The following is a 27445-nucleotide window of genomic DNA, read 5'->3' as shown; positions in this document are numbered from 1 at the left end:
CACGTGAGCTGTTTTCTTCTTTGGCGGCTCCATTGTCCTGATCTTGGCAGCAGCTTTGTGGCTTATATGCCTGACCACAGGGTGAGTGAATGGGCCCACCAAGAAGCTGAGAGGCTTCCCATCATGGAGTCACCTGCCTCCACTCCAGTAAGACCCAGCTGCCAAAGGGTGGGACCAGCCAGTAGTTCAGTGGCACTCAGAAGTGCCACCTTTCTCCTCAGAATACTGATTAAAGCACTTGAAAGCTAAGACCTGGGTGCATCTGGACACGACACCCCCAATCACTCCGAGTCTCTGACTGGCTGTTTAGTCTATGCTGTTGCTTAAAAAAAATCCCTCAAACTCAGAGCCTTCTGTTCTTGCTATGCCACTTGAGCCACACCTCTACTTGCTTTTCTTTTCACAGACTTTCTTGAGTAGCTCGGGATTACAGGCGTGAGCCACTGGCATCCAGCCACGCTGCTGCCTCTTTATGTCTTGAGTTCTAGCGGGCACCAGATGCCAATCTGGCACAGGTCGTGACTGGGGTTTCTTCTGTTACCTCCCTGGACTCTGCTCAGGCTTCTGCCTCAGCAAGAAGGCAGAGTGCAGGGTGCCGTGGCCACTGGACACTTGGGCCCAGGGCTCTGTGAACTGGGCTGCAGGAACTGGTTCTCAGATGGGCCCCACCGAGGGTCAGCTGAAGGTATGCATTTTCACTAGCCAGGAGCTCTAGGCTGTGGAAATGGCCACTGGCTTCAGGCAGAATACAGAGCCTTTGTGGAATGTGCTGTGAATTCAAGAGGAGCCCCAGGAGGAACAGAGAACATGCCAATCTGAAAGGGTGAGTGCTTGTATGCTGAGCTGGGCGCTGCAGACCCGAGGCGGCCTGGACTCTCTACTCAAAAGGCTCACACTTCTGCTGGTGAGCTGGTGGGCTAAAGCCTGGTGCCCGGGGCATTTCCTGTCCCAGACAGCTCTGAACAAGGGCCCAGGGCTGAGTGCCATGCTGGTGAGCGGGGCTGGACTGCCCCCTGGTGGACAGACCTGAGTCCAGAAGGTGAAGGGGCCGTGATGTTCCTGGTCCCATTCCTTGACAATGCCGTTAGTTTTAGAAGGGAGAGGCCTGGGCAGGGACCAACAGAGCGCAGCAGCTGGAATCAGTGGGCAGCCGTGGCTAGCAGTGGAGCCCTGGAAATGGCCCAGGAATTCCTGGCCAGATCTGCCTCTGGAAATTGGACTGGGCCTGGTTCTCCTCTATTCCAGCACAGGGTATACAGGTCTTTCCAGAAAGCACTTTGTCTCTGGGCAGCGGAACCTGGCAAGGCAGAGTTTTCCTGGATCTCAGGAAAAGATTATGGGCCAGGCCAGGTGCTGACAAGCAAGGCTGCTCTGCCACTTCCTGGACTGGGAGGCCACATCTGTATGAACTGGGCAAAGGATCCTTCCTCCGAGAGGCAGGGTAAGGTTTATGCACCAAGATGATGATGGGAACCCTGCCTTTTGCTAGTTCTAGCTGTGTTTGTCAGAAATGGGACACCCCGAGGGGTGGCCTGAGGGTCTCTGGGTGTGGGGACAGGGGGTGAAAGGGACAAACCCTTGCAGGTCAGCAGCGCTCCTCTGACTGGAGCCTGCCTGGGACTCGTTGCAGGTCTGGGGGGATTTGTCATAGTAGTGTGAAGATGGCCTCTCGCCAGCAGAGGCGGACTCCTCAGGGGCTATGAGGGTGCCAGGCTGTGCACAACTATTCCATCCTAGCTCGCTGATACAGGCAGGGCTCCAGGCGGCGGCTCTACCCAGGCAGAACCGTGTGGTGTAAGCAGGAGAGGTGGCCATGCATGTCTTCCTGCAGCCCTCGCCTCTGCCGGCTTTGGAGCAGGGCTGAGGGAGCTACACCCCTATCCTGCCTCGTCCAGCTCCATTTCCAGCTGGCCTGGCGCCATGGCCAGTGGGCTCTCAGCTGTCCATCCACGCTTCCCTGCTTTCCACAAGGGAGTGGGCCAGCTGGTGCACAAGAGGGCACTGCAGAGCACAAGAGAGCCAGTGGGGTCCTCTCAGTTCTCTGAACCCGGGGCCATTTCTTGAAGAACTGAGACCACCTCTGAGCCCTCTGCTGCCAGGGCTCCATCCTTCCAACCACACAAGGACCTTGGCTAGGGTGCAGACCCAGCTGCCATGATCATTCTACAGTTATGCTTTTTCCCAGCAGGCTGGGCCCAGGGCTGCAGGACCCAGGGACGCCTGTCCTCTCACGGGGACTCCAGTGTGTCTAGAGGCTGACCTGCTCCTTCCTTCCTGTTGATGCAGGTGTCCAGGTGAAAGCCACGTACAGAGCGTGGGCAGGTGTCATGCAGTGCGGGTGGTAGCTGGCGCCTTCCACGGGAGGAGAAGGCCCTGTCATCAGGCCGAGACGGCCCATCCTGACCAACTCAGCCCATCTGACTAGGCAAATGTGAGCATGTTGGCATTTGCTCTCTGCCTCCTTTGGTAGTCTGGCACTTTTGCTGGCTGATGGCATTTTATGTCAGGTCTCCCTATGGCAGTACTGTGGCTTTGGTCTCCTGTTAGTGAGATCCACTCATCTCTGAGGCCGCCCGCCTGTGTTAACCTGAGAACTTGGGTACTGGGGCCACGACCCCATGCCCCTCACCTGCAGGGCATCAGGGGATGTTCAATGCTCCCGACCCCAGCCCACCAGGGCCACACAGTGACGATACCTCATACGTGGAGCCGTCGGCACTGCACAGCACTCCATGTCCCTGACGCTGGTCCCGGACCCAGTCACCTTCATATGTGTCACCATTCCTGAGGGCAGAGCACAGGGTCCTCAGCTGGGAGCCAGGTGGCCACGGTGACGCAGATCGACTCCTCTCACTGTGCTCAGCACGCATGACCAGGGCCAAGGCAAAAATAGGCTCTGAACAGATGGTCTGTGAGCTCCTGCCTCACCAGGGTGGCTCGAGAGGGCTAGCCACAGGCACCAATGCCTGCCCGCCTGCCTTCCAGGGCAAGCTGCGTCCATGTATGCCATGCCCAGCCCTTGCTGCTTGGAACAGGAAACCCCAGGGGAAGAAATGGGAGACGACTGCTCTCATCCTGGGCTTGGATGCTGGGTAAGAATCCATAAAGGGAAGTGGAATGAAGGCTTAGGGTACCCAGTCCAGTTTGGAAAGGGGGCAGTTTTATTGGTGCTATACATAAAGTCAATTATTTTTTGCAGCTCCTGTGGCTTGAACTCCGGGCCTGGGTACTGCTCCTCAGCTGTTTTGCTTAAGGCTAATGCTTTGTCATTTGAGCCATACCTCTATTTTTTTTTATTTTAATTTTTTTTTACTTTTGGTGGCTAATGGAAGGTCAGTCTCATGGATGTTCCTTCCCAGGTTGGCTTTGAACAGCAATCTTCAGATATCAGCCTCCCGAGCAGTTAGGGTTACAAGTTCAACTCAGACAAGAGGGTGGGGTGCAGCCCTGCATAGCATATGGAAGGCCCTAGGTTTAAGCCTCTAGGAACACACACATAGACAGTAAAAGCAAATCCCAGAATGGACTTAAGGCCTACAATCTGCCCTACTCCCTTACCCCCACCCCACACACTCGTGCCCCTCCAGGAGCCACGGGAGCTGCTCCCGCTGGCTATGTGCCAAGTGCTGGCCCACCCCCAAGACTCGTACTCACTTAAAGCACATCTGCCCGTGGCCATGCCGCTTGTTGTCATGGAAGGCTCCCTGGTACACCTGCCCATCCACGTCCACCAGAACCCCCTGGCCTGGGGAGGGAACCGAGAGCAGACACGAGCTTCACCTCAAGTCTCCTGCCGGGTGAGACCTGCTCCCAGCCTTCTCGCCTCCCAGAGTGACTTGGCTTATAGCCATTTGGCCAGTCTCACCCTGCAGAGCTGGGGAGCAGGAAGGTTGTGAGTTTAAAGGGCTGTGCCCACTGCTCACTCTTGAGGCCAGGCTATCTGCCAGGCAAGCTTCAGGGAGGCTGTGGGCATTGCTTAGCACTGCCTGGCCAGAAATGGCAGATGCAACATGGAATAGTGACAGCTGTTGCTGCCCAGGTCAGCAAGGCAAGTGCTTGGTCCAGCTCTTGGAGGCACTGGGCAGGGCTCTGCAGGGCATGCCATATGACAGAGAAATGTCCTGCTGTCTGAGGGCCACACAGCAGAAAGCTCAAGGCCTACTTATGCAATCATAGATTAAAAACAAAAACAAACAACCAAACCCACTCAGTGGGACCACCATCCACCTGAGCCTCCCGGCAAGGGCTCTCACATGAAAGGCCAGAGGAAAACGGAGTGGGGATGTGGCCTTCTTAACTGCCGGTATGTGCAGTCTGTGGGCCATTACACATCTGAAATGCATTTCTACTTCCAAACACAAGCCAGCCTGGAGAGCGAGGAGGAAGCTGCCTCTGTGAGGCCGTTTGGTGTCCAGGGTACGGACAGGTTCTCCTCAGATCTGCCTCTGACCAAAGTGGATGTGGCTGACTGCGGGCCAGGCTTCAGAAGCATCTGCAGTGGCCACTGGGGCCCGGGCAGTGTCAGGCCTGGCTGAGTGGCTAGGAGTGGCTGGATGTGAGATTTGTGGTCTCGGGCTAACCCGCTGCCCCAAGGTCACGAGCAAGTAGAATGGGGACTGACAGTGGACTGCTGAAGTGGGCATGGCAGGCAGAGGCTCCCCAGCCACCCGGCCCCACGTACCAAGCAGAGCTGGGCAGCCTGGGGACAGAAGAAAAGGAGCAGCCCACCCGCCCACACCCCGCCCCGCCCCCTCCCCAACTTCTCAAGGCAGACAGGCCCGGTGGTGGTTCCTACACCTGAGTGGGCATCGGGCTCCCATCTCCCCCAGGTCCCCTGCCCCCCATGCCAGCTGCAGACCTTCCCTCAGGCCACGGGAGAAGTCTCCTTCGTAGTGGCCCCCGGCTTTGTACTTCATGATGCCGCGTCCTTGAGGCTCTCCCAAAACAAAGTGTCCAGAATAGCTATTTCCTGGGTGTAGATGAGGAGGGGGTCAGCTCTGGTCCTGCACCCCACTGCCCTGGCCACCGGTGGTGGGAGGCGCTGCTTCCAAAAGGGCATCTGTCTCTCTATCCTGCTCTCTAGTGAGGCAGGAGAACGGCCAGCCAGGATGGCACGCAGTCTGGGGTGCCCGGCACCTGAGGCCGGGCTGGGTGAAGGTTAAGTCATCTCCCCAGGTTCTTTTTTTGCCAGTCCTGTGGCTTGAGCTCAGGGCCTGAGCGTTGTCCTTGGGCTTTCTCAAGGCTAGCACTCTACCACTTGAGCCACAGCACCACTTCTGGCTTTTTCTATGTATGTGGAATGCTGAGGAATCAAACCCAGGTCTTCGTGCATGCTAGGCAAGCACTCTTACCACTAGGCCAAACTCCCAGCCCCACCTCCCCAGGTTCTTTAAAAACAACTGAACACTGAGCCCAAGAGACAAGCTCTGCTACACGTGGACCACAGGCTGCCCGTGTGGTCCGATGCCCCTAGAGGGGCCCCTGCCCCAGCCCGAGGATGTTCTCTCATCTGAGGACATGGCACGGCTGCAGTGTCTGCAAAGAAAAGGAAGTTGGCCTGTGGGGGTCATACATTTTTATTTTAATATTGTGGTGGGAAAGATGAGCAGTTTGTAGTGGTGAATGCCAGCACCCAACCAGGGGTCCCAGCCTGCACGGAGCTATCACGTTGTTACCCCTCATGCTAGGGGAGCCTGATGCCCTTGTTTCTCTAGTTACCTTGTGATCAGGCAGGGGACCAACAGACACCCACATCCAGTGCTAACCTGACCAGGCCCAGTGCTGGCAGCCTTCCCCTGTAATCTCTCCATCCGCAAACTGGCCTTCATAATAACCTCCATCTTTAAACAGCAACTTTCCATGACCTGGCAAGAGAAATCTGCGTCAGGTCTGAAGGCTAGTGATAGTGATCGCACCTTGGCTCATCTCCAGTGTTGTTGTTGTTTTTTTTTGTACTGGGGTTTGAACTCAGGGCTTGTGCTCTCTAGGCAGGAACTGTATTGCTGAGCCAGGCATCGAGGGCAAAAGTCCTGGTTATTGTGGAGGATCTTGCTTCTTATTTAGGTGCATGCCTGGAGTTAAATCCCCCTGTATTTGCTTCATCTGCCTTCTACAACTGGGGTAACAGGTGTGCACTAACTTCTATCAAGACGGGACTCTCCTGGGCTTTTCTGCACAGGACTGCCTACAATCCCCAAACCGTCTCATTTAGCTGGGTGACAGGCATGTCCCCATACTCAGGAGTCTCACGTGTATTCCTGAGATAGCCTCACATTGCAATCTTCCCGCCCAAGTAGCTAGGATTACAGGCATGAGCACCAGGAACCTAACGCGAGTGCTTGTATGTGGGTGTGCAGGTGCTACGGCTCAAACTCAGGATGCTGTGTTTTTTTTTTTTTTTTTTTTTTTTTTTGCCAGTCCTGGGCTTGAGCTCAGGGCCTGAGCTCTGTCCTTGGACTTTCTCAAGGCTAGAGCTCTACCACTTGAGCCTCAGCACCACTTCCAGCTTTTTTTTTTTTCTATGTATGTGGTACCGAGGAATTGAACCCGGGTCCTCATGCATGCTAGGCAAGCACTTTAACCACTAGGCCAAACTCCCGGCCCCATGGATCCTGTGCTCTTGCTTGTCTTTTTTGCTCAAGAATGGTGATCCACCAGCTGAGCCACAGCTCTACTTCTCGATTATTTTTTCCTGGTTAATTGGAGATGAGAGTCTCACAGACTGTCTAGGCTGGGTTTGAACTGTACTTTTCAAATCCCAGTCCCTTGAATAGCTTGAAGGATTACAGGTGAGAGTGCCGGAGCTCAGCAGCACCCAGCACATGCTGGATTATATCTCAGAGTAGACTTTAGTTGCCCAGTGGGCACACACTTAAAATCTTAGCGAATGGGAGGCTAACGCTGTAAGAGCTCAAGTTCAAGCCCAGCCTGGGCAACACACAGACATCCATCTCAAACAACAACAAACGACTGGAACATCCCTGACAGGCTTGTTTCTGACCAGATCAACCAGAGACATGAAGAATACAGAGGAGACATAGATCATCTGCTCAGTCACTGTAAAGACAGAGAAGAGTCTGAAGACGACATTATAAAATGGGGCAGTTCCTCACACAATTCTACAAAGTCTTAGATCTGAGCCTCCCTGCCTGCCTGGAAGAAGAAAACCCTAGACACTGGCATAAGAATAAGAAGCATCTGTATAGCAAAAACACAAAACGAAAAGGCCAGAAGATATGAGAACACAACTGTGCAGTGGAACTGGGTAGGCAGAGTCAAGGAACAGATGTAAATCCAGTGAGCACAGACACTGAGACATTCATAGTAACTGCTTGGCATACAGGGGTGGGGGGGGCATTCCAGGGGATGTGCATACATCTGTCCTCTGTGGCTCAGATTTTCTACAAAAGCAGGCCATTTCTTTGTAATAGAAACAAACCATGTCTGTGACATGCTGGGGGGGGGGGGGGGGGACAGTGCTCCGGATCCTCTGCCCACAGGGGCAGCACACGGGCAGCAGCGAGCTCCGAAGCTACAGCAGGAGATGGCTCCAAGCGACAGGTGAGCGCCAGCATGCACTGGAGCGGGTGGCACTGGTGCCTGGGCGTGTTCCCAGTCACGCTTGGCACCCAAGTGCCCCAGGAAGGCAACTATGTGAACTGCAGGGCAGCCTCAGGGAGACGCCAGAGGCTCCTTACCGTGCTTCTTCCCTCCTTTCCATTCGCCTTCGTAGCGGAAGAAGGAGTTTGGGTACTCATAGACGCCATAGCCTGGGTATTGAAACAGGAGCAGGCGTGACCCCCGCGCCGCGACCTCACCGACACCGCAGGTCTGGGCGGCCGCCGCCCCGGGTGCCCGCCTGCAGGCTGCGGGTCACCGCTCCCGGACGGGTGCCTCCGTCCCGTCTGCACCTCGAGTGGCCTCGAGGGCTGGGACCAAAGCGAAGCAGGGCCGGGAGGCCCTGGGAACAGGGCCGCACGCAGGCCCGGACAGGCCGGCGCCGCTCGCTTACGTCCCCGCCTCCCATCGGGAGTGGGCGCCGGCGCGCCGCCCTCGGCTTCCCGGGGCGCGCAGGGTCGGGGTCACTCCGGGCCCCCGACTGCCCCGCGCGGCCTGCATGCCGCGCCGGGGGCCCGGGGCCGGGCGCGCCCGCCCTGCGCGGCCCAGCCTTGGTTTCCCCGGGGACGGCAGCCCGGGCCGGCCGGCCGTCGGCGTCCACGGCCCCCAGCCTCGCCCTCCCGGGGGGACGAGCTCCCGGCCGAGCACGCGGCTCGTACCGTCCCTCGGTGGCCGCCTCAGCGGGCTCCGACGCCCCGGGACCGAGCCTGGGCCCCGCTGGCCGGCGACCTCCATCTTGCAGCCCAGGTTTCCCTAGCAACCACAAGCTCCTCTGCCATTGGCCTGTGGTCGCTAGGGGGCGTGGCCAGGCGCCGTCCCGCCCACACTGCTTCCGGCGCGGTCCATCCGGGAGGCGGCGGGCGCCAGAGCGCATGTGCGGCGCGGGACATTTCCGTCATCCGGCTCCTTCCGCCCGCAGGCCCGCCCTCCAACGGCCGCGGCCAACACACCGGAAGCGGAAATGGTTGGAGCTCTGGGTCCCGCCCCGCGGCCATCTTGGAGGCCGGAGGCGGCGCCGCAGGACCGAGCGGAAGTACCCGTGCAGCTTCCCGGAGCCGGAGTCGAACGCTGGCGGCCGTCCTGCCCGCCGTCCTCCTCCCGCGGTCGTGAGGGAGACCGCGGCTCGGCCGCAGCGGAGCTGCGAGGTGCCGGGGGCGGGTCGGGGACGCGGGGCTGGCCGGGCGGCGCCGCCTCCGCCTCCCTCCGGCTGTCAAGGCCGCGGGCGGGCGGGCGGGGCCGGGCCGCGCCGTCGGGGCCCGGGAGGGTCAGCGTGGCCGCGAGGCCGGCGGCCGAGCCCCGGGCCGGGGCCGCGGGGGCCGCCAGCGGCCGGGCCGAGCGCCCGTGCGGCCGGGGCCCCTGCTCGCCCGCCGCCGCCCCGCCTCGAGCGCGCGGGCAGGACGCGCTCCTGAGCCCGGGGAGGAAGAGCCCCGCGTGCGCCGTCAGGGGGCCGAGGGGGCCCGGTGGCCACTCGCCGAGTCAAGGCCGGAGGCCGCCGTCCTCCTGGCGGGCGGTGCGGCCGCGGGTCCCCGCCGCAGACAGCGGGCACCTCCTCTGGGGAGACGCTCCCGGAACTGCCCCTCACCTCGTGTAGTAGAGGGGGACTTCTTCCACGCACGGGTGACGGCTCCTCAGCCACTGGGTCCCGACAGGGGCGTGTGGGGTGGTGAGGCGGAGGAGATCCAAGATGGTGATACCCAGACGAGGGCGGAGCCCAGGCGCGGCGGGGAGACCCGGGGGAGGGTCTCCAGAGAGCGGCCAGGGAGGGGCCGGCCCCCAGGGGGTCCGGGCCAGGGCCCCTTCCCCTGGTCAGGAAGTGTCAGCTGCAGGTGCTGGGCAGACGCTTCTTTCTCTGCGCTGTGCTTCTCGTGCAGGCGTGATGGGTCACAAAAACTGGCCAACTGAGGGACGCCAGCACAAGGCACATAGAGAATGTGGGTGTCGTTTCTGGCATTGCGGTACTTGTGGCCTGTCTAGAAAGGCTTTTATTTTTCCTCCCCCCCCCTCTCTTGGTGAAGTATAGATGTTCATATTGGTAGACAATTGACAGTGCATCCAAAACCAGACAAGGGCCTCTAGAACTTGCATTCTGGTAGGAGGAAATTGACAGGCAGTCCAATAGGGTATCAAACAACAGTTGTCAAAAATTGGGTGAGGGAACATCAGGAATCAGTGGGTATTCTTGAGAGCAGAGGAGGCCGCTGAGGAGGTGACCTTTACTCTCAGCAAAAGGGAAGAGGACTGCAGCCAGCACTACGGGTGTGAGGACCGCCCTAATTCAGGAACAAGTCTGACGTGTTTGAGAGTCGGGCACATACTGGCTGCCAGGCCCTGAGAACACACCGCTGGCCTGGCCGCCTTTAGCTCCTTAGGAGGAAGCACTCGGGAGCTACCATCCCATTCTACAGAGTGGAGCCCCAGGTGGTTTTAAGTAGCTGTCCCTGGGACATGCAGAAGTGAGATCCAAAGCAGGCATTGAACTCCAAAGTTCACATTCTTAATCAGGCCCATCCCTCTTGGCTTGTTACAGTGGTGAGCTGAGTCAAGATGATCTGAATGATAGCACACATTGTGTTGGGTTTTCCATGTGTCAGTCTAAAGAGAAATTTCAAGTGAAGCAGTTCAGGGGTGCATACTTTAAAGAGATAGTGAAGTGTTTTCTTTCTGACAGTACTCTTGTCTCATCTTGGGCAGAAGTGTTTTAGTGGTGAATGCATTGGTCAGCCTAAAATAGAGAAGGTGTACATGCACTGTAGGATGAATAGTAAGACTGCAGCCGTTTTCTGCAGGCTGGTCTTTGGCCTAACGATGTGGCCATTCTATGTAGTTTATTCTAGTGTGCCTTCAATTTATATTTTGTTAAATTGTGTGTTTTTAGTTTGCTTGGCTTACCTGAGACCAAGGGGTATTTCTTGGCCTCCTGGGCAGTTTTGGGCACAATGTGGGATTGGTCTAGGAAAAGTGGTGTCATGTTCATCCCCTCCATCCTCCATGGTGCTGCTGGTGCTGGGGTTTGAACTTGGCCTCATGATCACTCTACTTGCTTTCCTTGCTCAGCTGGCACTCAACCACTTGAGCCATGCTTCCAGCTTTTGGACGGTTATTTTGGAGATAGAGCCTTATAGATTTTTCTGCCATTTGACTTTGCTATCCTATGAAAGTCAGCCTCCTGAGTAGAGAGGATTACAGGCGTGACCCACTGGTGCCCACATACTCACACTTGCAAAGACTTGAGGCTGCAGCCTACAGAACTATTAAATATATATATATATATATACACACACACACACACACACAAGACATACTCTAATTGAGAATGGAAGATTATCTACTTGTCATCTAGTGTCACAGTTTTTTTTGTTGTTGTTGTTCCAGTTCTGGGCCTTGAGCTCAGGGCCTGAGCGCTGTGCTTGGACTTTCTCAAGGCTAGAGCTCTATCACTTGAGCCTCAGCACCACTTGTGGCTTTTTTCTATGTATGTAGTACCGAGGAATTGAACCTGGGTCTTCGTGTGTGCTAGGCAAGCGCTCTACCACTAGGCCAAACTCCTGGCTCTAATGTGTCACAGTTTTTGGCTTGCTGACTTCAAAGGCCAAGTTCCCCACTGCGCACGGTGAGCCTGTGGTTTAGAAGGTGCTGGACTTCTGCAGCTGTGGGTTCTGGTACTCACCATACCACGCAGGCTGGTCACTGGGAAACGTCAAGCTTTTATGAGCCTTAGTGTCCTCCTCTAAGTGGGAATAGGAAGACTATGCTGGAGGCTTGCTATGACTGTGTGCCTGGTGTCTGAAAGAGCCCCCTTCTGCAAATGAGGAAACTGGCCAGAGGGCTGCTGAGGGCCTCCACACTGTGGAGCACAGATGGGACTTCAACCTAGTTAACAAAGGAGTCTGTTTTTCCGTTCCACCCATCAGTAGCAGAGGGAGCGTGGGCAGACGTCACCCACAGATTTGAGGGAATGTGAACTTTACCCCAGAATCCTCCCTGACTTAGGGCCCACATGCACCTCACCTTGAAGGTTGACCGTGAAGTTCCTACTTAGCAGTGTTTTCTCCCCAAATGGTGAGTTTTCCTAGTCCGTGATTAAGTGGAGGAATTGGATGTCAGGCTGGGCCTTAGGCCGTTAAGGAGCAGAGGTATTTCCATGACCTTGGTCTTTTGAGGCTTGTTTCTCCTTTGTGAAATGAAGGTAATGATGCCTGTTCTCTTGGCCATCAGGGAATTGAGATAGTACATGTGACTTGGCACCTGGGTTCTCACAGGTAAATTCTGCGTGAGATCCCAGCACATGCTGACATAGTTGGGAGCAGATAGTGTTACCTCTGGTTGCCAGATAAGAAATGGGGACATGGCTTGCTTGCAGGCTGATCTGTTTTCCTGTTGATGAAGAGAGGACCTGATGCTAAGGGGACAGACTTGGCAGAGCATAAAGAAAATGGGGTCTCAGAGGAAGAGGTCTGTGGGGGAGGGTGAACAGGCCACATACAGGCCTGCTAGAAGAATCCATGGTGAAAAAGGGCAGCTCTTGCAGTTAGGTGGGTGGGCAGCACTATGTGTGAGTGTGTGTGTGTGTGGTTGAGGAGCAAGCAGAAGTGAAAGCCTGTCCAGTGTATTAGCAGCTACCTGCTTCTGTCCTCTCCATGTACCAAAGCCAGTCACCTGCTGCTCTCTATGCAAACAGTTTATAGGAGGGCTAGGATGAAAGAAACACTAAGTACCAAGAAGACCTGCTTGATAGATTGGTCAATATTGGGCAAAAATTTCACATCATTGAGTATTTGTTATGTAATTTAGAAGCACCTTGTGTTTTTCTCAGTTACAGAATGTCTGAAGGTGACAGTGTTGGAGATTCTGTCCATGGGAAACCGTCAGTGGTATACAGATTTTTCACACGTCTTGGACAGGTTAGTGGATCTGAAGATGATGATTAAAAATACTTGGGAAATATTGTAGATTCCTGAAACATCTTCCTGAAGGTTAAGTTTGCTGCACTGTCAGAAGGTGAAGATGGCTTAATGTAATATTTGTACTTGGAGGCGTGGCTCTTTACTGGGAATGGCCAGTAAAGAGAGCAAGGGGGACCACATGCAGTCTTGGTTACCTGTCATTTTTTTTGCCAGTCCTGGGGTTGAGCTCAGGGTCTGAGCACTGTCCTTGGACTTTCTCAAAGCTAGAGCTCTATCACTTGAGCCTCAGCACCATTCTGGCTTTTTTGTATGTACCGAGGAATCGATCCCTGGCCTTTGTGGATGCTAGGCAAGCACTCTACCACTAGGCCAAACTCCTGGCCCCATCATTTTTTTCTTTTGAACCCCCAAATCGGACTGGGAGTGTGGCCTAGTGGTAGAGTGCTTGCTTAGTCTGAACGAAGACCCGGGTTCAATTCCTCGTTGCTACATACATAGAAAAAAAGCCGGAAGTGGTGCTGTGGCTCAAATGGCAGAGTGCTAGCTTTGAGAAAGCCCAGAGCCAGTGCTTAGGCCCTGAGGTCAAGTCTCAGGACTGGCAAAAAAAAAAAAACAAACCCAAATCCTTCTTTCCTCTGCCATGTAGACAGGGCCAAGGCATGCAGGACTGTGGTCCTTGCTCACTCTTGCCACATTGCTTGCTTGTCCTGGCAGTCCTCACCCCTCCCTTTCTGCATGAGGCTACTGTTGGATATTGCTCCCTGAGTGATTATACCTTGGCCAAGGTAAATGTAGGTCATCGCTCACTGTAGTGGGTACATCTGAGGGTGCTTCCGGGTGACCGGGCACAGCATGAGCTGAAGTCTAGAAACCTAGTGCAGTGTGCAGCCGTGCTGCTGCTATGCTGAATCTGAAAAACATATATATATATTTTTTAACCAGTCCTGGGGCTTGAACTCAGGACTTGAACACTGTCCTTGGGCTTTCTCAAGGCTAGAGCTCCACTACTTGAGCCACAATACTATTTCTGGCTTTTTTTTTTTCCCATGTAGGTGGTACTGAGGAATCAAACCCGGGTCTTTGTGCATGCTAGGCAAGCACTCTTACCACTAGGCCAAACTCTTGACCGAAAAATGTATACTTTTAATTAAAACTACCACATGGTGAACTATATAGGTATGTTTCTGTATTTTATAAATGCTTGAAAATATTCACAGTAATAATTAAATTTTTTTGTATTGGTCCTGGGGCTTGAACTCAAGTTTAGGCACTGTCCCTGTCCCTGAGTTTATTTTTATTTATTTTTTTTCCGAATCCTGGAGCTTGAACTCAGGGCTTGGGTTCTGTCTCTGAACTTCTTTTGCTCAAGGCTAGCATTCTACCACTTGAGCCACAGCACCACTTCTAGCTTTTTCTGTTTATGTGGTACTGAGGAATCAAACCTGGGGCTTCATGCGGATTAAGCAAGCACTCTACCACTAAGCCACATCCCCAGCCCCAGTAATTATTTCTTTATATTTTTGCTTAAGAAACAAACCTGCTCTGGGAATTATTGCAAATACTTTATGGGTTAATTATAGTTTCTGCTATATATAATCGCCTGTTGTTTTAAGAAACTCTTTTGACATTGGAAATGATGTGGCAGAAGTGCATTTTTGGTGCAGAGGGGCTTTGGGGACTGACTGATGTTGTACCTTTGAACTTGTGTTCCATAGATTTATCAGTCCTGGCTAGACAAGTCAACGCCTTATACTGCTGTTCGGTGGGTCGTGACGCTGGGCCTGAGCTTTGTCTACATGATTAGAGTTTACCTGTTACAGGTAGGTGTGGACCATCTTGACGGCACTCAGCTCTGTCTAAAGTGCCTGGGTGTGCTGTGGTGGGAAGATTGCTGATGCACATTGGCTCCAGAGACAGGGTCTTCATTAATCACTTTTCAAGGCAGCACCAAACACAAGAAAAGTCTTAATGACTGTTTTTCTTTTGGTGTTTTTTTGTGCCCCTTGTGGGGCTTGAACACCAAGGCTAGCTCTCTGTCATTTGAGCCACATCTTTACTTGTGGTTTTTTGGGCAGTTAACTAGCTCTGAACTGCAGTCATCAGATGTCAGCCTCCTCAGCAGCTAGGATCATAGGCATGAGCTTCTGGTGCCTGGTTGTTGTGTTGTTTTCCTGCTGGGGCTTATGCTTAGATCCTAGGTGCTGTCCCTGAGCATTTTGGTCAAGGCTGGTGTCCTATCACTTGAGCCATAACTCCACTTCTGGCTTTTTGGTGGTATTTGGACTTCGGAGTCTCTTTGTTTTTTCTGCTCTATTTTTTTTAAAAAGAGAGCTATTTACAATTCGTCTTTCACTTTGACATGATCCCTAGCTGGGGTCCCCAGGGTGCCTAGGCCAGTCTTGACCTCGCCTTTGGAGTATCTTGCTCTGGACCATGACCCTTGTGATGTCCCTCTGACTCTGCCTGTGCCTCTCAGAGCAGCTCCTCCTGTACAGGGTAGCGTTCTGAAACAGATCCCTGATTCTATGGACTTGGGGCACCTTGAAGACTGTGGCACTCCCAAGGGTTAAACTGTTCCTGAGCTGCCTCTTCTGTGAGGGCACAGGAGAGAATGAGGCTCCAGCGTTAAGTAGGGAAGGAGACAAAGTGACCTGCTGTCTGTGGACAGGGCAGATGGCACAGGTTTATTGGCGTTTGTTGCCTCCTATGAATGAAACTCTGCCTCCTGAGACTCCTGGTATCCTAAAGAGAAAGCTGTGTAGTGTTTGTAGGTATAAAAGGGGAGGTTAGAGTCTTTGTTCAGAGCATGTTAGCCTGCGGTGGTGTGGATGACAGTCCCTCATTTAAATTCCACACCTTCCTTCCTGGTGTTTTCCAAGATTTCAGAAGATATTAGTCCATGCGTCACCATGTTTTATTTACTGCTCTCATTCTTTTAGTGCTTTGTGAAATCCTTACGTGACATGTGGAAACTTGTTATTTTTACTTAGGAACTTAGCCTGTGAGTAGACTCAACATTGGTTTACTGAAAGGTAGTAGATCATTACCATAGCATAATGGGATATATATAATGTACACACACATTTTAGATACATGGATCTACAATTTAAAAAATAAAACTGAAACTTGGTTTGTTCACCTATGGCAAGTGGCCTGAAACTTTGTGTTAGGAGTGTGTGGGGAGGTGGGGCATAGTGGGCACGGATTTGTTTCATTCTGTTCTGAATGAGGTTTGTGCTTGATCTGGTATTCCTCTAGCAGTAGAAGGTGTGTGTGTGTGTGTGTAAAACTGTAGGCTTCTGCTGCCTAATGAGCTAACATCAGTGCTACTTGTCTGCTGTATGAGGGACTGCTAAGGCTCCCCAGTTCTTTTGTCTATCTTCATGAAGGCCTGGCTTTCACTGGCCAAAATATTTTAATCTTATTCATGATGCTGCTTTTGTTGTTGTTTTTTTTTCCTGTATTTGTTCTGGGCCAGATAAATATTCCAGACAACCTGTTTGGGGGGCCAGGCAATAGTTCTCCAAGAGGGGTCTTGGCTGTCAAATTCTAAACTCCATGTGACTGCTCTCAGCTGGGTAGTGAGCCAGGCATGCACAGAGTATCACCCAGTGCCCTGCCACCCCAGCCGTGTTGTAGGCTTGGTAGGCCTGTGTCTTCTGGGGGAAAATCCCTTGTTCTGCATTTCTGATTGGAAGTTAGTGGTTCTAGGAATCTCATGCATTTGACGGGACCCTTGGAGAAGTTTGCAGTTTGGGCTCTGGTTGTTGCTTGGGTTTCAAGACCCATTGACTACGTGAGATAAATGGTCACGGTTTATGTTCATGTTGCAGCCTCCTCACCTTGAATAAACACTGCTTCTCAGTTTAGTGGAGCGTTACAGGTTCTTGGCACCATGAATGGTTCAGGCCTGTGCTGGCTGGGCTGTTTACTGATCTGTGCTTCCTTCTCTTTCAGGGTTGGTACATCGTGACCTACGCCTTGGGAATCTACCACCTAAACCTCTTCATTGCGTTCCTTTCTCCCAAAGTGGACCCTTCCTTAATGGAAGACTCAGGTAGATCGGAGGCTGTCTGGACAGTGCTGTGCCTCCTTGTCCCTCTTGCATAAGCTCCCTGTGCCAAGAACACTCGCTGTTCATAGTACTTGTGATGCCAGGACTAGGGCACATTTGTCTACATCAGACCACTTAGTGAATTCCTATGTAGATTTTGAAGGGTTCATTCTGTCACCCCTGTTGTGCAGTTGAGGAAACAGAGGCACCTGGGTCCATGTAACGGAATGTGGGGCCGATGGCTGCTCCTCCCATAACCACCTCTGATGCAGACAGCTTGTTCTGGTGGCACCTCAGGACTCCCCATGGGAAAGGAGCCCATGGCCCACCGTGACCATCTGCTGAGGGTAGTGGCCCTCCTTGGCTTCTTGGCGCGTCCTGTGCTATACCTATGAGGCTCACATGCCTCTGGCCATGCTTGGCTGTGTGGAGTGGGTAACAGGTGCTGGGGCCTTCTTCCCAGGCGTGTACACTGCTTGTGATGGAAGCCAGCTGGTGGCCTGCCAGAGTTTGCTGCCTTGTGGGAGATGGTCTGAGCCTGTCTTCACTATGGGTGACTAGATGGCTGTGACGTTCCTCTATAGAGATTCAGCACCTTTCATTACATGCCACTAAGTAGGGAGGCTAGACAGTAACTCAGGCCCTGTTCCATGGGCTTCACTCTCTGAATCTGAAAATGGGAAGAGGGTAGATGGACAGAGACCTGGTCCTCAGGACTGCAGGTGCAGGAGGCTGTGGTGGTCCACACTGCCTTCTGGGTAGTCTAAACCGGTGTTGAACTTGTGATGCTCCTGCCTTTTTGAGTGCTGGAATCACAGGCATGTATGCACCACTGTGCTAGGTCTGCATTCTTTTGGTGCCAGTCCTGGGGCATGTGCTCAGGGCCTGGGCATTGTCCATGCCTTTGTACTCAAGGCTGTCACTCGAACACTTGAGCCATAGCTCCACTTTTGCCCTTTAGATAGTTGGTTGAAGGTAAGAGCCTCACAGACTTTTCTGCCCAGGCTGGCTTCGAATTGCACTCCTCATATCTCAGCCTCCTGAATAGACGGGATTACAGGTGTGAACTGCATTCTTTCTTTACTATTGGTTTTGTGTAAGTGGCAGTTTGTCCTTGCTTTCTCATAGTACAGTTGATGAAACCTGTGACAGTGATTTCTCTTTAGCCGTATACATTGTGCAGGAGTCCTTTGAAAGAGTCTGCATGCCCTTGTTAGTAAACAGAGTTTCCAGCTGTGAGGCTTAGGTTGTAAAAGGCCCTAGGGAAAACTTGTGAATGCGGTAGACGTGACCATGTGAGGTACTTGATGTTCTGCCTTTCAGATGACGGTCCTTCATTACCAACCAAACAGAATGAGGAATTTCGTCCCTTCATCCGAAGGCTTCCAGAGTTTAAATTTTGGTGAGCTAATTTTTTTTCCTAGTAAACTGACATGTAAAACGTTTACTTGGCATAGTACTTGTGCATGTATGTGGGGCATGGTGTGACATGTTGTGAGGGATCCGATCAGGCAGTTAGCACGGCCATGACTGTAGACATGTTTGACTTCTTCGTGTGGAAACACACAAACCCTCTCTCAACTATTTTGAAATACACAGAGGTTTGTCCACCACCATTGCCTTTCTGTGCTGTCATTTCTTTCTGTCCACTCAAGCCTTTAATTCTTGACGGTGTAAGGAAAGAGAATGTGCTCGAGTATGGCCACGGAGACTGTGAAAACTAACTTTTGTTCTAGTCAGTCAGACTTCAGCAAATGAGAGTCTGTTGTGCTTTGTTTCCTTGTGACATTTATCCGTAAGGTGACAACTGGGCACGAGAGTATATCCTGGAGACTACCATGTAGTAGTGTTGTCTGGGCTGCATTGGCTCCGTGGTCTGAAGCTCGCCGAGGAGAGGCTGGCTCCAGAATGGCTCCAGAATGCAGGGCGTTGGCATCCTGAAGGCCTGGCCCAGTGACTTTGTCTGGGCAGCTGCCTTCTAGGCCCCGTGGCCCACGATAAGCAGAAGTACGCCAGCTTTCTGCCTGACTGGGTCCTGAGAGGGCCCTGGGAGGCAGCGTTTATGTTTGCCCTGCCCAAGGCCCACCCTCAGGGTTTGGACCTTCTGCAGACCACGAGAAAGTAGCACAAGGGACAGGGATGTGGATGGGTAGATGAGTAAGACTGGCCTACTGTGCTGTCTGTGGCGGCGCTCAGCCCTGTGGCACAGGAGGAGCCAGTCTGTTGGGTTAATAAGTTGGATGAACAAACAGTTCTTCAATCTGTAGGCCTTTACCCTGCAGCCTGGCGCTGTGTGTGGGACACAGTGTAGTGTTGGAATGCGGGGGACAGGTAGGAGAGGGACTGGAAGGTAGGCAAGGCCTGGGGACCCCGGAGGCCCTCAGGGAACCTGGGTTTGTTTGGCAGAGAGGGGAGAGCCAGAGGCTGGCACAGGTGTAGTGCGTGGGTACCCCGCGTGTTGCTTCAGGTGGTAAGGGCAAGCAGCATCTGGCTTCAGCATTGGTGTTCTGTTTTGTGTAAGTGTGGGATGACAGCTTCAGGGGACCAAGAGAAGGCCATGGCTGTGGTTATCTGCAGTGTGCACGGCCACACATGCACACACACACACATAGGTCCCACACTGTTTCCGGGAGGGCCTTGCCTCCTTGTGGATGCCCATCCGTGGCTAATGAAAGAGCAGCTATGGAGGCTGCGGAGGCCTGCGGCGCTGGCGCAGACAGTGCTAACCTGTGTCCTTGCTTTAAGGCATGCGGCTACCAAGGGCATCCTTGTGGCTATGGTGTGTACCTTCTTCGAGGCTTTCAACGTCCCAGTGTTCTGGCCAATCCTGGTGATGTACTTCATCATGCTTTTCTGTATCACAATGAAGAGGCAAATAAAGGTAAAGACGTCAGCGCTGTGCTGTGCTGAGGTGACATTACCGGGAAAGAATTAAGAGCAGGGGCGACACTGCCATCCCCTGTGAGGACCTATGCTGAACGAACAGCCTAGGACAGTGAGTGCAGGTTCTGGATGTTGGGGAGGAAAATACCGAGTGGAGCCGGGTCAGCCTGGCTGCAGTTCTGTTACATGCTCTGCTAAGCTGAGCGCTCAGGGCCCCGTACATGATGCCGTAGCAGTGTTGTGGGGTTGTTCCCAGATGTGACTGCCGTGCAGCCTTTCCCACAGGGGGACTCAGGAGCCCTTCCCTAACCACTGGGATTTCAGACAGGACACTGGCCGGCCAGCTGGGCTAAGAAAGGTTCTGCTGTCTAGGAGGAGACAAGAAGAGGTCCTGATTGTATTTGTGACGGGGATGCCTTTGGCTCTTGAGAATTAGGGGAAAATGTGGCCTGGGAACTTTTGAGTAACTCAAGTTTGTTTGTATGTTTGTTTTCCCAGCACATGATTAAATACCGGTACATACCATTCACACATGGCAAGAGGAGATACAAAGGGAAGGAGGACGTGGGCAAGACATTTGCTAGTTAGAAGCTGGACTGAAATCTGTCACGTATTCAAGAACGGTTTTGAGCCATTGTAACAATGCCTTTTTCTTCACATAAAGTAGTTGATTACCAGGGAGTTGAATTTTCTTTTTAAAAGAAGCCTCAATGATTTGTAACTGAAATATCAGGTTCTTGAAGAAACTGGCATTTAAACCAAATTGAATTGATCTCTTTTTCAGTGATGTTCATGTTTCAAACCGACAGAGGTGTATCAACTAACTGCAGGTTTGAATGGCCAGGTGGGTGGCAGGCTGGGGAGAGGGGGGAGATGGACGGGCTGCTTCCCTGCCATGCTGAGGTCACATGTCCGTGCCAGCGATCCAGCCAGCTGATTCCTGAGTGTGGGTGGATGTAACACATAAGACTGACTTTCAAGTAACTGTGGTTCTCGTGCCAGTTTCTGCATTTCATCTCATTGGAGATGTTTCAAGTTGACCTCTATCATGACTCAAAACTTTGTTCTTAACTACCATGATTGCTTTGAGGGCCTGGAATTATAAATATATATATTATATTTTAATTGTTTGAGATTATTTTGACACATTCCTTTGATACGTGAAGCTTGTTTTGCTTTTGATTAATTTAAATTTGTTCTCATGCAAATTTAAACGGTTAAAAAAATCATCAGGACTGACCAGAGCAGACCAGGTCTGTGTGTTTAGCACATGAATTTTCACTATTTCTGGGGGAAAACAGAACCTATAGCATGTCAACTTTTTGATGTGATAAAAAAAGAATACTGAAGCATTTTACTAAGTGACTTTTTCATTCTGACTGTAATGTGAATGACTGCCCCCTTGCTTATGTGGTCTTCACACGGTCCAGCCTGCTTTGCAGGGGTGGGAGGGAAGCCATTCTTGACCCTTCAGGCCTGGTGGGCACAGATGCCCCGCCCTTGGGGGAGGGTCACATCGCCCACAGTTAGACATGAACTAAACTTTCTTTTACCAACTTGTGGGTATCGAGAATTGAACTCTTTCTTATTTAAGAGGTCATAGTAAATGCCTTTGTACACCTGACCTGCCGTCCAGGTGGGTGGCATCCATGACTACACGGAGTGCTCTGGACCGCCTGGTTTCGCCTTCCCTGGTCAGCGGCGAGCATCAAGGACCAAGTTTAGGGACTGCTGTGTATGGCTCGGCTCTGGCTCCTCCCATGGGCACTGCCGGGAACACCAAAGCTGTGGTGCTGTGGTGGGCCTCAGCCCTGTGACTTCTAGAGGCCCACCCCATCTCTTAGGAAAGCCTTTGGGTCATCCTTGCCAGCGTGTCAGTGGAATTTGTTTCTTGGGGGATACCAAGCTGTCTCTGAGTTAATTTCAAATACCTGGAAAAACCCAGAGGCAAGAGGCAGGCTGGCAAGCTGAGTGGGCCATGCAGGGACCTGGGGTAAGCAGGGACCACGGCCCTTGTTGGCCTCCCCAGCCAGACCTCCCCGCTCCCCACGTGTGCATGCGACAGGAAATGCCTCGGGCTGGCTCTGCCGGGGAAGGCCTGCTTCGCCCACCTTCAGACTAGGATGAAAATCCTGATGCCTTCAAACAGGAAGCAAGCAAAGTATGTGCCAAAGGTCTCAGGCTCCTGCGTGTGGTCTTGGTATCAAGTGCCGGGGATGCCTGCTGGGCTCCAGCACGGGCCTTTGGCCACACCCAGCCACTCCCGTGCCAGTGCTCAGCTCTGCCTGTGTGGCCTCGTGGAGGAACTTTCCACCAACAAGAATAAAATGTTTTCTGGCCAGCTTCTGACTAGTTCTCAGCAGTGTGGCTCAAAAGGGAGGGGGGGGCCTCAGGCTGTCTGGACAAGTCTCTGGATAAAGGCAGGGCACCAGGCAGAGCCCTGGGTGCCAGCCCCCACACGCACTTGAAGGCCTCAGGCAAGCTCAGCCGTTTGTCCTCTACCCAGTTGGCTGGGGTACTTATGTGACAAAAGACCAAAGTTGACAGGATTTTACCATTTCTATGTAAGTCCAGTTAACCCTGAGGAGTCTACTCCAGGTCTCCACGGCTACCTCCTCGGGGGCTGTCAGTGGTAGTGCCGTAGGTAGACTAGCTTCTGGGGCGGGAACTTCTCCCTGCAGAGGGGACACTCCGTCTGTGGGGGAGAGAAAGGTCATGACAGCTGTGGGTGGCCCCGACCTTGCAGCACCTCCCATTTAAGGTGCACATGAACACATAGCCATGTCCCTAGCTTTCTTTTTTCTCTTTGATTGGGCATGGGGCTTGAACTCTGGGCCTAAGCATTGTCCCTGAACTCTTCGGCTCAAGGCTAGCGCTCTACCACTTTGAGCCACATCACCAATTCGTTTTCAGGTGGTTCATTAGAGAAGAGTCAAGTCTTATGGACCATGGTGCCTTGGGCTGCCTTTGAACTACAATACTCATATTGCCACATCCCGAGTAGCTAGGATTACAGGCATAAGACACTGGTGCCCAACTGTCCCTAGTTTTTTTTTTTTTGCCAGTCCCAGGGCTTGAACTAGGGGCCCAAGCACTGTCCTTGGGCTTTCTCAAGGCTGGAGCTCTATCACTTGAGCCACAGCACCATTTCCAGCTTTCTTCTATGTATGTGGTACTGAGGAATGGAACCTGATCTTCATGCATGCTAGGCAAGCACTCTACCACTAGGCCACACTCCTGGCCCCTGGCCCTAGTTTTCAACCATGAAACAGCTTGCCTAGGGGTTTGGGTCCTGGTGAGGGGTGGGGCAGTGCTAGCTCAACTGCTATGCCCGAGCATCCCGGGCTTTCCCTGTCTACTGAGCTCCTGTGTGTGTTGAGTATGCTCAGCCAGCTGCCCTGGAGGGCTTCTGTCTCATCAGTAGCACATGTCAGGCTGATCCATTCTGACCCCCAGGTCCAGCTCTGGATGGGCCCTGGACCCTCCTCCTAGGGGATGTGTTGAGAAAGGCACACACACTCCACACGCACGCAAACCAGGTACTCAGAGCTTCCCACACCATGGCACTGCAGACTCCTCATGCCTCTGGAGAATGAATGCCTGCACCTTCGTGCTCTGCTCAGCCCAAGGGGCTCACTGTGCAGTAAGGGCTCGTGGCAGGGCAGTGGATCACCCAGGCAGGCGTTTCTTTGGGGGCCGGCTGCTTCAGGAAGGCACCATGTGTGCCCTAGCACCTGACCTGACAACAGGACACATCTGGGAGGCACAAGGAGGATGTGATGTGTAAACTGCACTCAAGATTCTGGAGGCCGGATGGGCCAGTGGGCAGAGTGGCCTGGTCTCTCCACCCGGCTCCGTCAGTCTATACTTTCAGCCAAGACTCAACAGGCAGGACTTGGACCTTTAACCTGGAACAACAGCCCCATATTTGGCCTACTTTGGGAAGATCTCCCCTCCCCCAGTGTGGGCTGCAGGCCTGGGTGGCACGCACCTTGGTGTTACACCATTCCGTGATGCACTCCCAGCAGAAGAGGTGGCCGCAGGGTGTGGCCGTTGAGTGCCTGCGCTCCTCCAGGCACAGGGTACATATAGGGCTTCTTGAAACAGCTCGCTCTTCCAGGGAACTTCTGAGAAGGGGGATGGTCTAGGTGAGATACTTTCCACAGTTTCCGGGCTGTACCCAGCACCCTGCCTGGCCTTTACCTACCTGCGGTGGGACAGGTTGCGGTGCAGCCTCCACTCCTTCCTGGCACGCTGCCTTTGCCGGAAGCCGTACAGCTGCAGTCCCACTGAGAGTGCCAAGTGCACCAGGGAGACAAGCCCTAGCAGTCTGTAGCCTGCTTGGGCTCTCAGGTCCTCGCTGGGCAGGTGGCGGGTGCGAAGCTGTCAAGGAAGGTGGCCACACACTCATCAGGATCCTAAGAGAACCTGGGTTCTGTCTGCTGGACATCCTGCATTTGATTAGCCCGGGCCTCCACCTGGCCTGAGAGGCCAAGGGGACAGGAGTCCAAGGGGAAGACTTAGGTATAGGCTAACTTTCAGCCATGGAGATGAATGGGCTGGGGCGAGGCGGGGGGGGGGGGTTTCGGGACTCTGAGGTCATCGGGGACCACCTCTCAGAAGGGAGCCAGCCAAGGCACCTAGAAACCTGGTGCAGGAACCTGCAGCCAGGCATGCAGGCTGCCCTGCCTCACCACTTCAGCGAAGTGCATGGCCCTTCTGGGGACACTGGTGAGTGCCACATTGTCCCTATCTCTCCCACAGCTCTAAATGAGAAGCTCTTAATGTTCACTGCCTGGGGAGTGAAGACACTGGGTCCCCCAGGCCTTGGGCAGTAGCACAGAGAAGGGGTCCCACTGCCTGCTTGGCTCTGCTCCCTCAGGAGCCCTGTGCCCACCCTTGAGCCTGGCCCACAGACAGTAAGCAAACTCCCTCTGGGTATGAGGACCCTAGGAAAACACTGCCAGTCTGCATCACTGAGGACAGACCAGGCAACAGCTCTGTGAAAGGGCTGCTGGTGCTCTGCTGGGTGTGGAAGTGGGGCAGCCCAGCTGCAGAGGGGCTGGAGAGGGAGCGGGGTCCTTCCAGAAAGGAGCTGTACTGTGTGGCAGCCCAGGGGCTGAGGCAAGGAGACACTGTGGGACCACAGGGGACAGATTGGCTAGGGCGTCTGTGGAGACAGACTAGGAAATGAGACCAGGAGGCTGACGGGTAGGCACGGAGACCATGGGGCCAGGCAGTCGCCATGGGTCATGGCTGGAAAAGTTCCTTGGACCCTGTTTCTCTGCCAGGACTGCTGGGTGGAGGTGGGGAAGGCAGAGGGAAAGGAGAGAAGCAGACTGGAGCCCGCACTTGGCACCACGGAAGCCCAGAGGCTCACTCTACAAAGCAGTGAGTGGACACGGCCTGCACAGGCGTGTAGCTGGGACCACCAGGAGTCGAGAGTCCCTGGCTCAGTGCCTGCCCAACTCCGGGCCACCCCATGTGTTGTTGGCTGCAGGGAGAGAAACTTTATCCCCAGGGCTTGCGGAAACTGAACAAAATGCTCCGTTTTCCCAAGAGGAAGTTTTGGTTTCAGCACTGAAAGCACTCTGCTGTGTCTAGGTCATCAGCACGGGCCTGCCGCGCCCCCACCCCACACCCCACTACTTACGTAAGTGACACCCACAAGCCTTTTAGCTAGGTGGTAGAAAGCACCATGGATGTAAAACCAGGCGACGTGGAGCCTGTGTAGGTAGGCGAGGCCTTGTCTCAGGATCAAGACTGTGCGCTGGAGCGTCTTCCTCTGTTGTTCAGTCAGGGCGGCCGCATGGCGACGCACCCAGCGCCGTGCTCCTGAACGGTGGCGTCCACTGGGCACCAGGCTGCCCTGGGAGGGCCGGGTACCGTCGCCATCAGCCTGAAGCTCCTGCTCCAAGGGCAGCAGAGCCTTGTCTAGTAGGTAAGGCAATACTGCATGCAGCGTCACCAGCACTCCCCGGCGGAGCCTGGATGGCACCCGCCGCTGGGACGGGTCCACCTGGACGATGCCGACATACTCCTCCCCAAGGGTCTGGTAGCCTGAGAGGTTGAGGATAATGCCCACAAGTGAGGCCCTGCAGTGGGGACGGGCTTCTGGACCAGCCTGCTCTTAGACTCTGGACTCAAGTACCAGCCAGCCTAGCCCTGCCATCCTCTAGCCTGTCACCCACGAGCCTTGGCCAAGGCCAACCTGACCTGTTGCTAAGCTGTGGGCTCTGGCTCAGGGTTCTCACCCTCCTGGTTCCTGGTCTACCTTGTAGCCTATGTTCAGTCCTGTTTACTCTCCTACCCCCCCCAACCCCATCATCACCTGATCCAGTTCAAATAATGGGCTCCTACTTCCCACATACTGATAGACCTGTCTGGGCCTAGTTCATCCCAAGTTTTCAGCCCAGCTGCCAGCCTGACATCCCCATGTGGTGTTAAGCACCTCCAAACTCAGCCCTGCCAAGAGCAGGTCCCAGGCCCCGCCTAGGAAAGTCTGCTTTCCTAGTTCCTTGGTGCGTTCTGGATTTCCTCTTCCCCATGTGTCTTACCAAGACCCAGGTCTCACTGCCACCCCTGCCCTGCGGTGCGGTCATGGCTGGCAGTCCGCCCCTGTCCTGCCTGCGACCTACCCCTTTGAGGGGAAGGCCCCACCTGCCAAGGCCCCCTCCTTTTCCGGGCTGTGGCTCCTGGGGCTTGCTCTGCTGTTTACCCTGGAGGGCTCGCGGCCCCAGGATGCTTCGCACACTGCCCCTTGACGTCAGCACGCCTCTCACCAAGACTGACCCGGAGCAGGAGCTCGCCACGCCCGCCGAGGCCTCCCCGGCCCTTCCCTCGACAGAGGGGCCACCAGCCTCGGCCCCGCCAGCAGCAGCAGCAGCAGCACCGGGAGCTGCTTCCGTCGCCGCAGCCGCCACCTCGGGGAGGCCGGAGGGGCGCAGGCCTGGCCCGCGGCCGCGCTCCGGTGGGGGTGGCCCGGGCAGGGCCCGCTGGGCGCCGCTACCTGCAACTGTGGTGAGGCCGAAGTAGGCCACGTCCGACAGCAGCTCGAGCTCCTTCCTCCACTCCAGCCACTTCTTGGCGCCTGCGAGGAGAGGCCCTTTACTCCGGGAGGCGGCGGGGCGCGGCCCTGGGGACCCCGCCCGCCCGCCACGCCGGGGCCCGGGAAGCCGCCCGCGACGCTCACCCGCCAGGCTGTGCACGGCGCCGCCCGCCGCACCCCGCAGGCCGCCGCGGTACTGCTCGTCCTTCTGCGCCGAGCGGATCACCTCCGCGGGGCCGGCGCGCGCCATGGCCGCGGAGCCCGAGCGGCCGGCCGCCCCGACGCGCCCGCCGGGGGACGCAGGACGTAGCTCTGCGCGCCGGCCGCGGAGGGGGCGGGGCCTACCGAGTGGAGCCGCCTGACTGGTGGGGCGGAAAGGAGGGGCTGGGGGCGGCAGGGCCTGGGGCGGGGGCGGGGCCTGGCGCGGGGGCGGGGCCTGCCGAGTGGGGCCGCCTGACTGGTCGGGCGGAAAGGAGGAGCTGGGGGCGGGGCCTGGCGCGGGGCGGGGCCGCCTGACTGGTCGGGCGGAAAGGAGGGGCTGGGGGCGGCAGGGCCTGGTGCGGCGGCGGGGCCTGGCGCGGGGGCGGGGCCTGCCGAGTGGGGCCGCCTGACTGGTAGAGAGGAAAGGAGGAGCTGGGGGCGGGGCCTGGCGCGGGGCGGGGCCGCCTGACTGGTCGGGCGGAAAGGAGGGGCTGGGGGCGGGGCCTGGCGTGTGGGGCCGCCTGACTGGTGGGGCGGAAAGGAGGGGCTGGGGGCGGCAGGGCCTGGGGCGGCGGCGGGGCCTGGCGCGGGGGCGGGGCCTGCCGAGTGGGGCCGCCTGACTGGTAGAGAGGAAAGGAGGAGCTGGGGGCGGGGCCTGGCGCGGGGCGGGGCCGCCTGACTGGTCGGGCGGAAAGGAGGGGCTGGGGGCGGGGCCTGGCGTGTGGGGCCGCCTGACTG

At 55.0% G+C, this 27445-nt stretch overlaps 3 protein-coding genes across 4 annotated transcripts in view; 1 reads left to right on the top strand and 2 right to left on the bottom strand.

Annotated features, from left to right (window-relative positions):
- Morn1 (MORN repeat containing 1) overlaps positions 1–8391 on the bottom strand; it is a 49408-nt gene extending 41017 nt beyond the window's left edge. The window contains exons 1-6 of the mRNA XM_090334038.1: positions 8277–8391; positions 7698–7769; positions 5766–5864; positions 4859–4969; positions 3655–3745; positions 2697–2784 (exon numbers count right to left, since the gene is read on the bottom strand). Of these exons, the coding sequence (XP_090190164.1) occupies positions 2697–2784; positions 3655–3745; positions 4859–4969; positions 5766–5864; positions 7698–7769; positions 8277–8352 (537 nt within the window). The 5' untranslated portion in view covers positions 8353–8391. The remainder of the gene's footprint in view (positions 1–2696; positions 2785–3654; positions 3746–4858; positions 4970–5765; positions 5865–7697; positions 7770–8276) is intronic.
- Positions 8392–8594: 203 nt separating this feature from the next.
- Positions 8595–20594, top strand: Rer1 (retention in endoplasmic reticulum sorting receptor 1). Its single transcript, XM_090335984.1, has 7 exons — positions 8595–8762; positions 12431–12518; positions 14237–14341; positions 16479–16578; positions 17899–17977; positions 19321–19456; positions 19957–20594. Exons 2-7 carry the CDS (start codon positions 12438–12440, stop codon positions 20044–20046), a joined length of 591 nt encoding a protein of 196 aa, XP_090192110.1. The 5' UTR covers positions 8595–8762; positions 12431–12437; the 3' UTR covers positions 20047–20594.
- A 230-nt stretch (positions 20595–20824) lies between these two features.
- Pex10 (peroxisomal biogenesis factor 10) lies at positions 20825–26795 on the bottom strand. Of its 2 annotated transcripts, XR_016536024.1 has the most exons (7): positions 26651–26795; positions 26468–26548; positions 25112–25518; positions 23666–23841; positions 23450–23585; positions 21570–22153; positions 20825–21389 (listed from the first exon to the last, which is right to left on the bottom strand). XR_016536024.1 is itself a non-coding variant. In XM_090335983.1 (6 exons), the coding sequence occupies exons 1-6, from the start codon at positions 26754–26756 to the stop codon at positions 22085–22087; spliced, it is 975 nt and encodes a 324-aa protein (XP_090192109.1). In that variant the 5' UTR covers positions 26757–26795; the 3' UTR covers positions 20825–22084. The 2 variants fall into 2 exon arrangements, 1 of the variants encoding a protein (XP_090192109.1); XM_090335983.1 differs by having other exon boundaries at positions 20825–22153.
- Positions 26796–27445: the final 650 nt, after the last annotated feature.

The sequence above is a fragment of the Megascapheus bottae genome, chromosome 6 (assembly GCF_031878675.1).
Source record: "Megascapheus bottae isolate mThoBot1 chromosome 6, mThoBot2.hap1, whole genome shotgun sequence".
Lineage (NCBI taxonomy): Eukaryota > Metazoa > Chordata > Mammalia > Rodentia > Geomyidae > Megascapheus > Megascapheus bottae.
This window is presented reverse-complemented; position numbering and strand designations above follow the sequence as displayed.

What these genes read in the sequence shown, in the direction of transcription:
- Pex10 (XM_090335983.1), bottom strand. Translation starts at nt 26,756, where the DNA reads ATGGCGCGCGCCGGCCCCGCGGAGGTGATCCGCTCGGCGCAGAAGGAC. An exon ending in CGCCGTGCACAGCCTGGCGG is followed by an intron (nt 26,549 to 26,650) that starts GTGAGCGTCGCG and finishes CTCTCCTCGCAG; the next exon opens with GCGCCAAGAAGTGGCTGGAG. An exon ending in CGCAACCTGTCCCACCGCAG is followed by an intron (nt 23,586 to 23,665) that starts GTAGGTAAAGGC and finishes CCCCCTTCTCAG; the next exon opens with AAGTTCCCTGGAAGAGCGAG.
- Rer1 (XM_090335984.1), top strand. Translation starts at nt 12,438, where the DNA reads ATGTCTGAAGGTGACAGTGTTGGAGATTCTGTCCATGGGAAACCGTCA. An exon ending in CTTCCAGAGTTTAAATTTTG is followed by an intron (nt 17,978 to 19,320) that starts GTGAGCTAATTT and finishes CCTTGCTTTAAG; the next exon opens with GCATGCGGCTACCAAGGGCA. An exon ending in CAATGAAGAGGCAAATAAAG is followed by an intron (nt 19,457 to 19,956) that starts GTAAAGACGTCA and finishes TTGTTTTCCCAG; the next exon opens with CACATGATTAAATACCGGTA.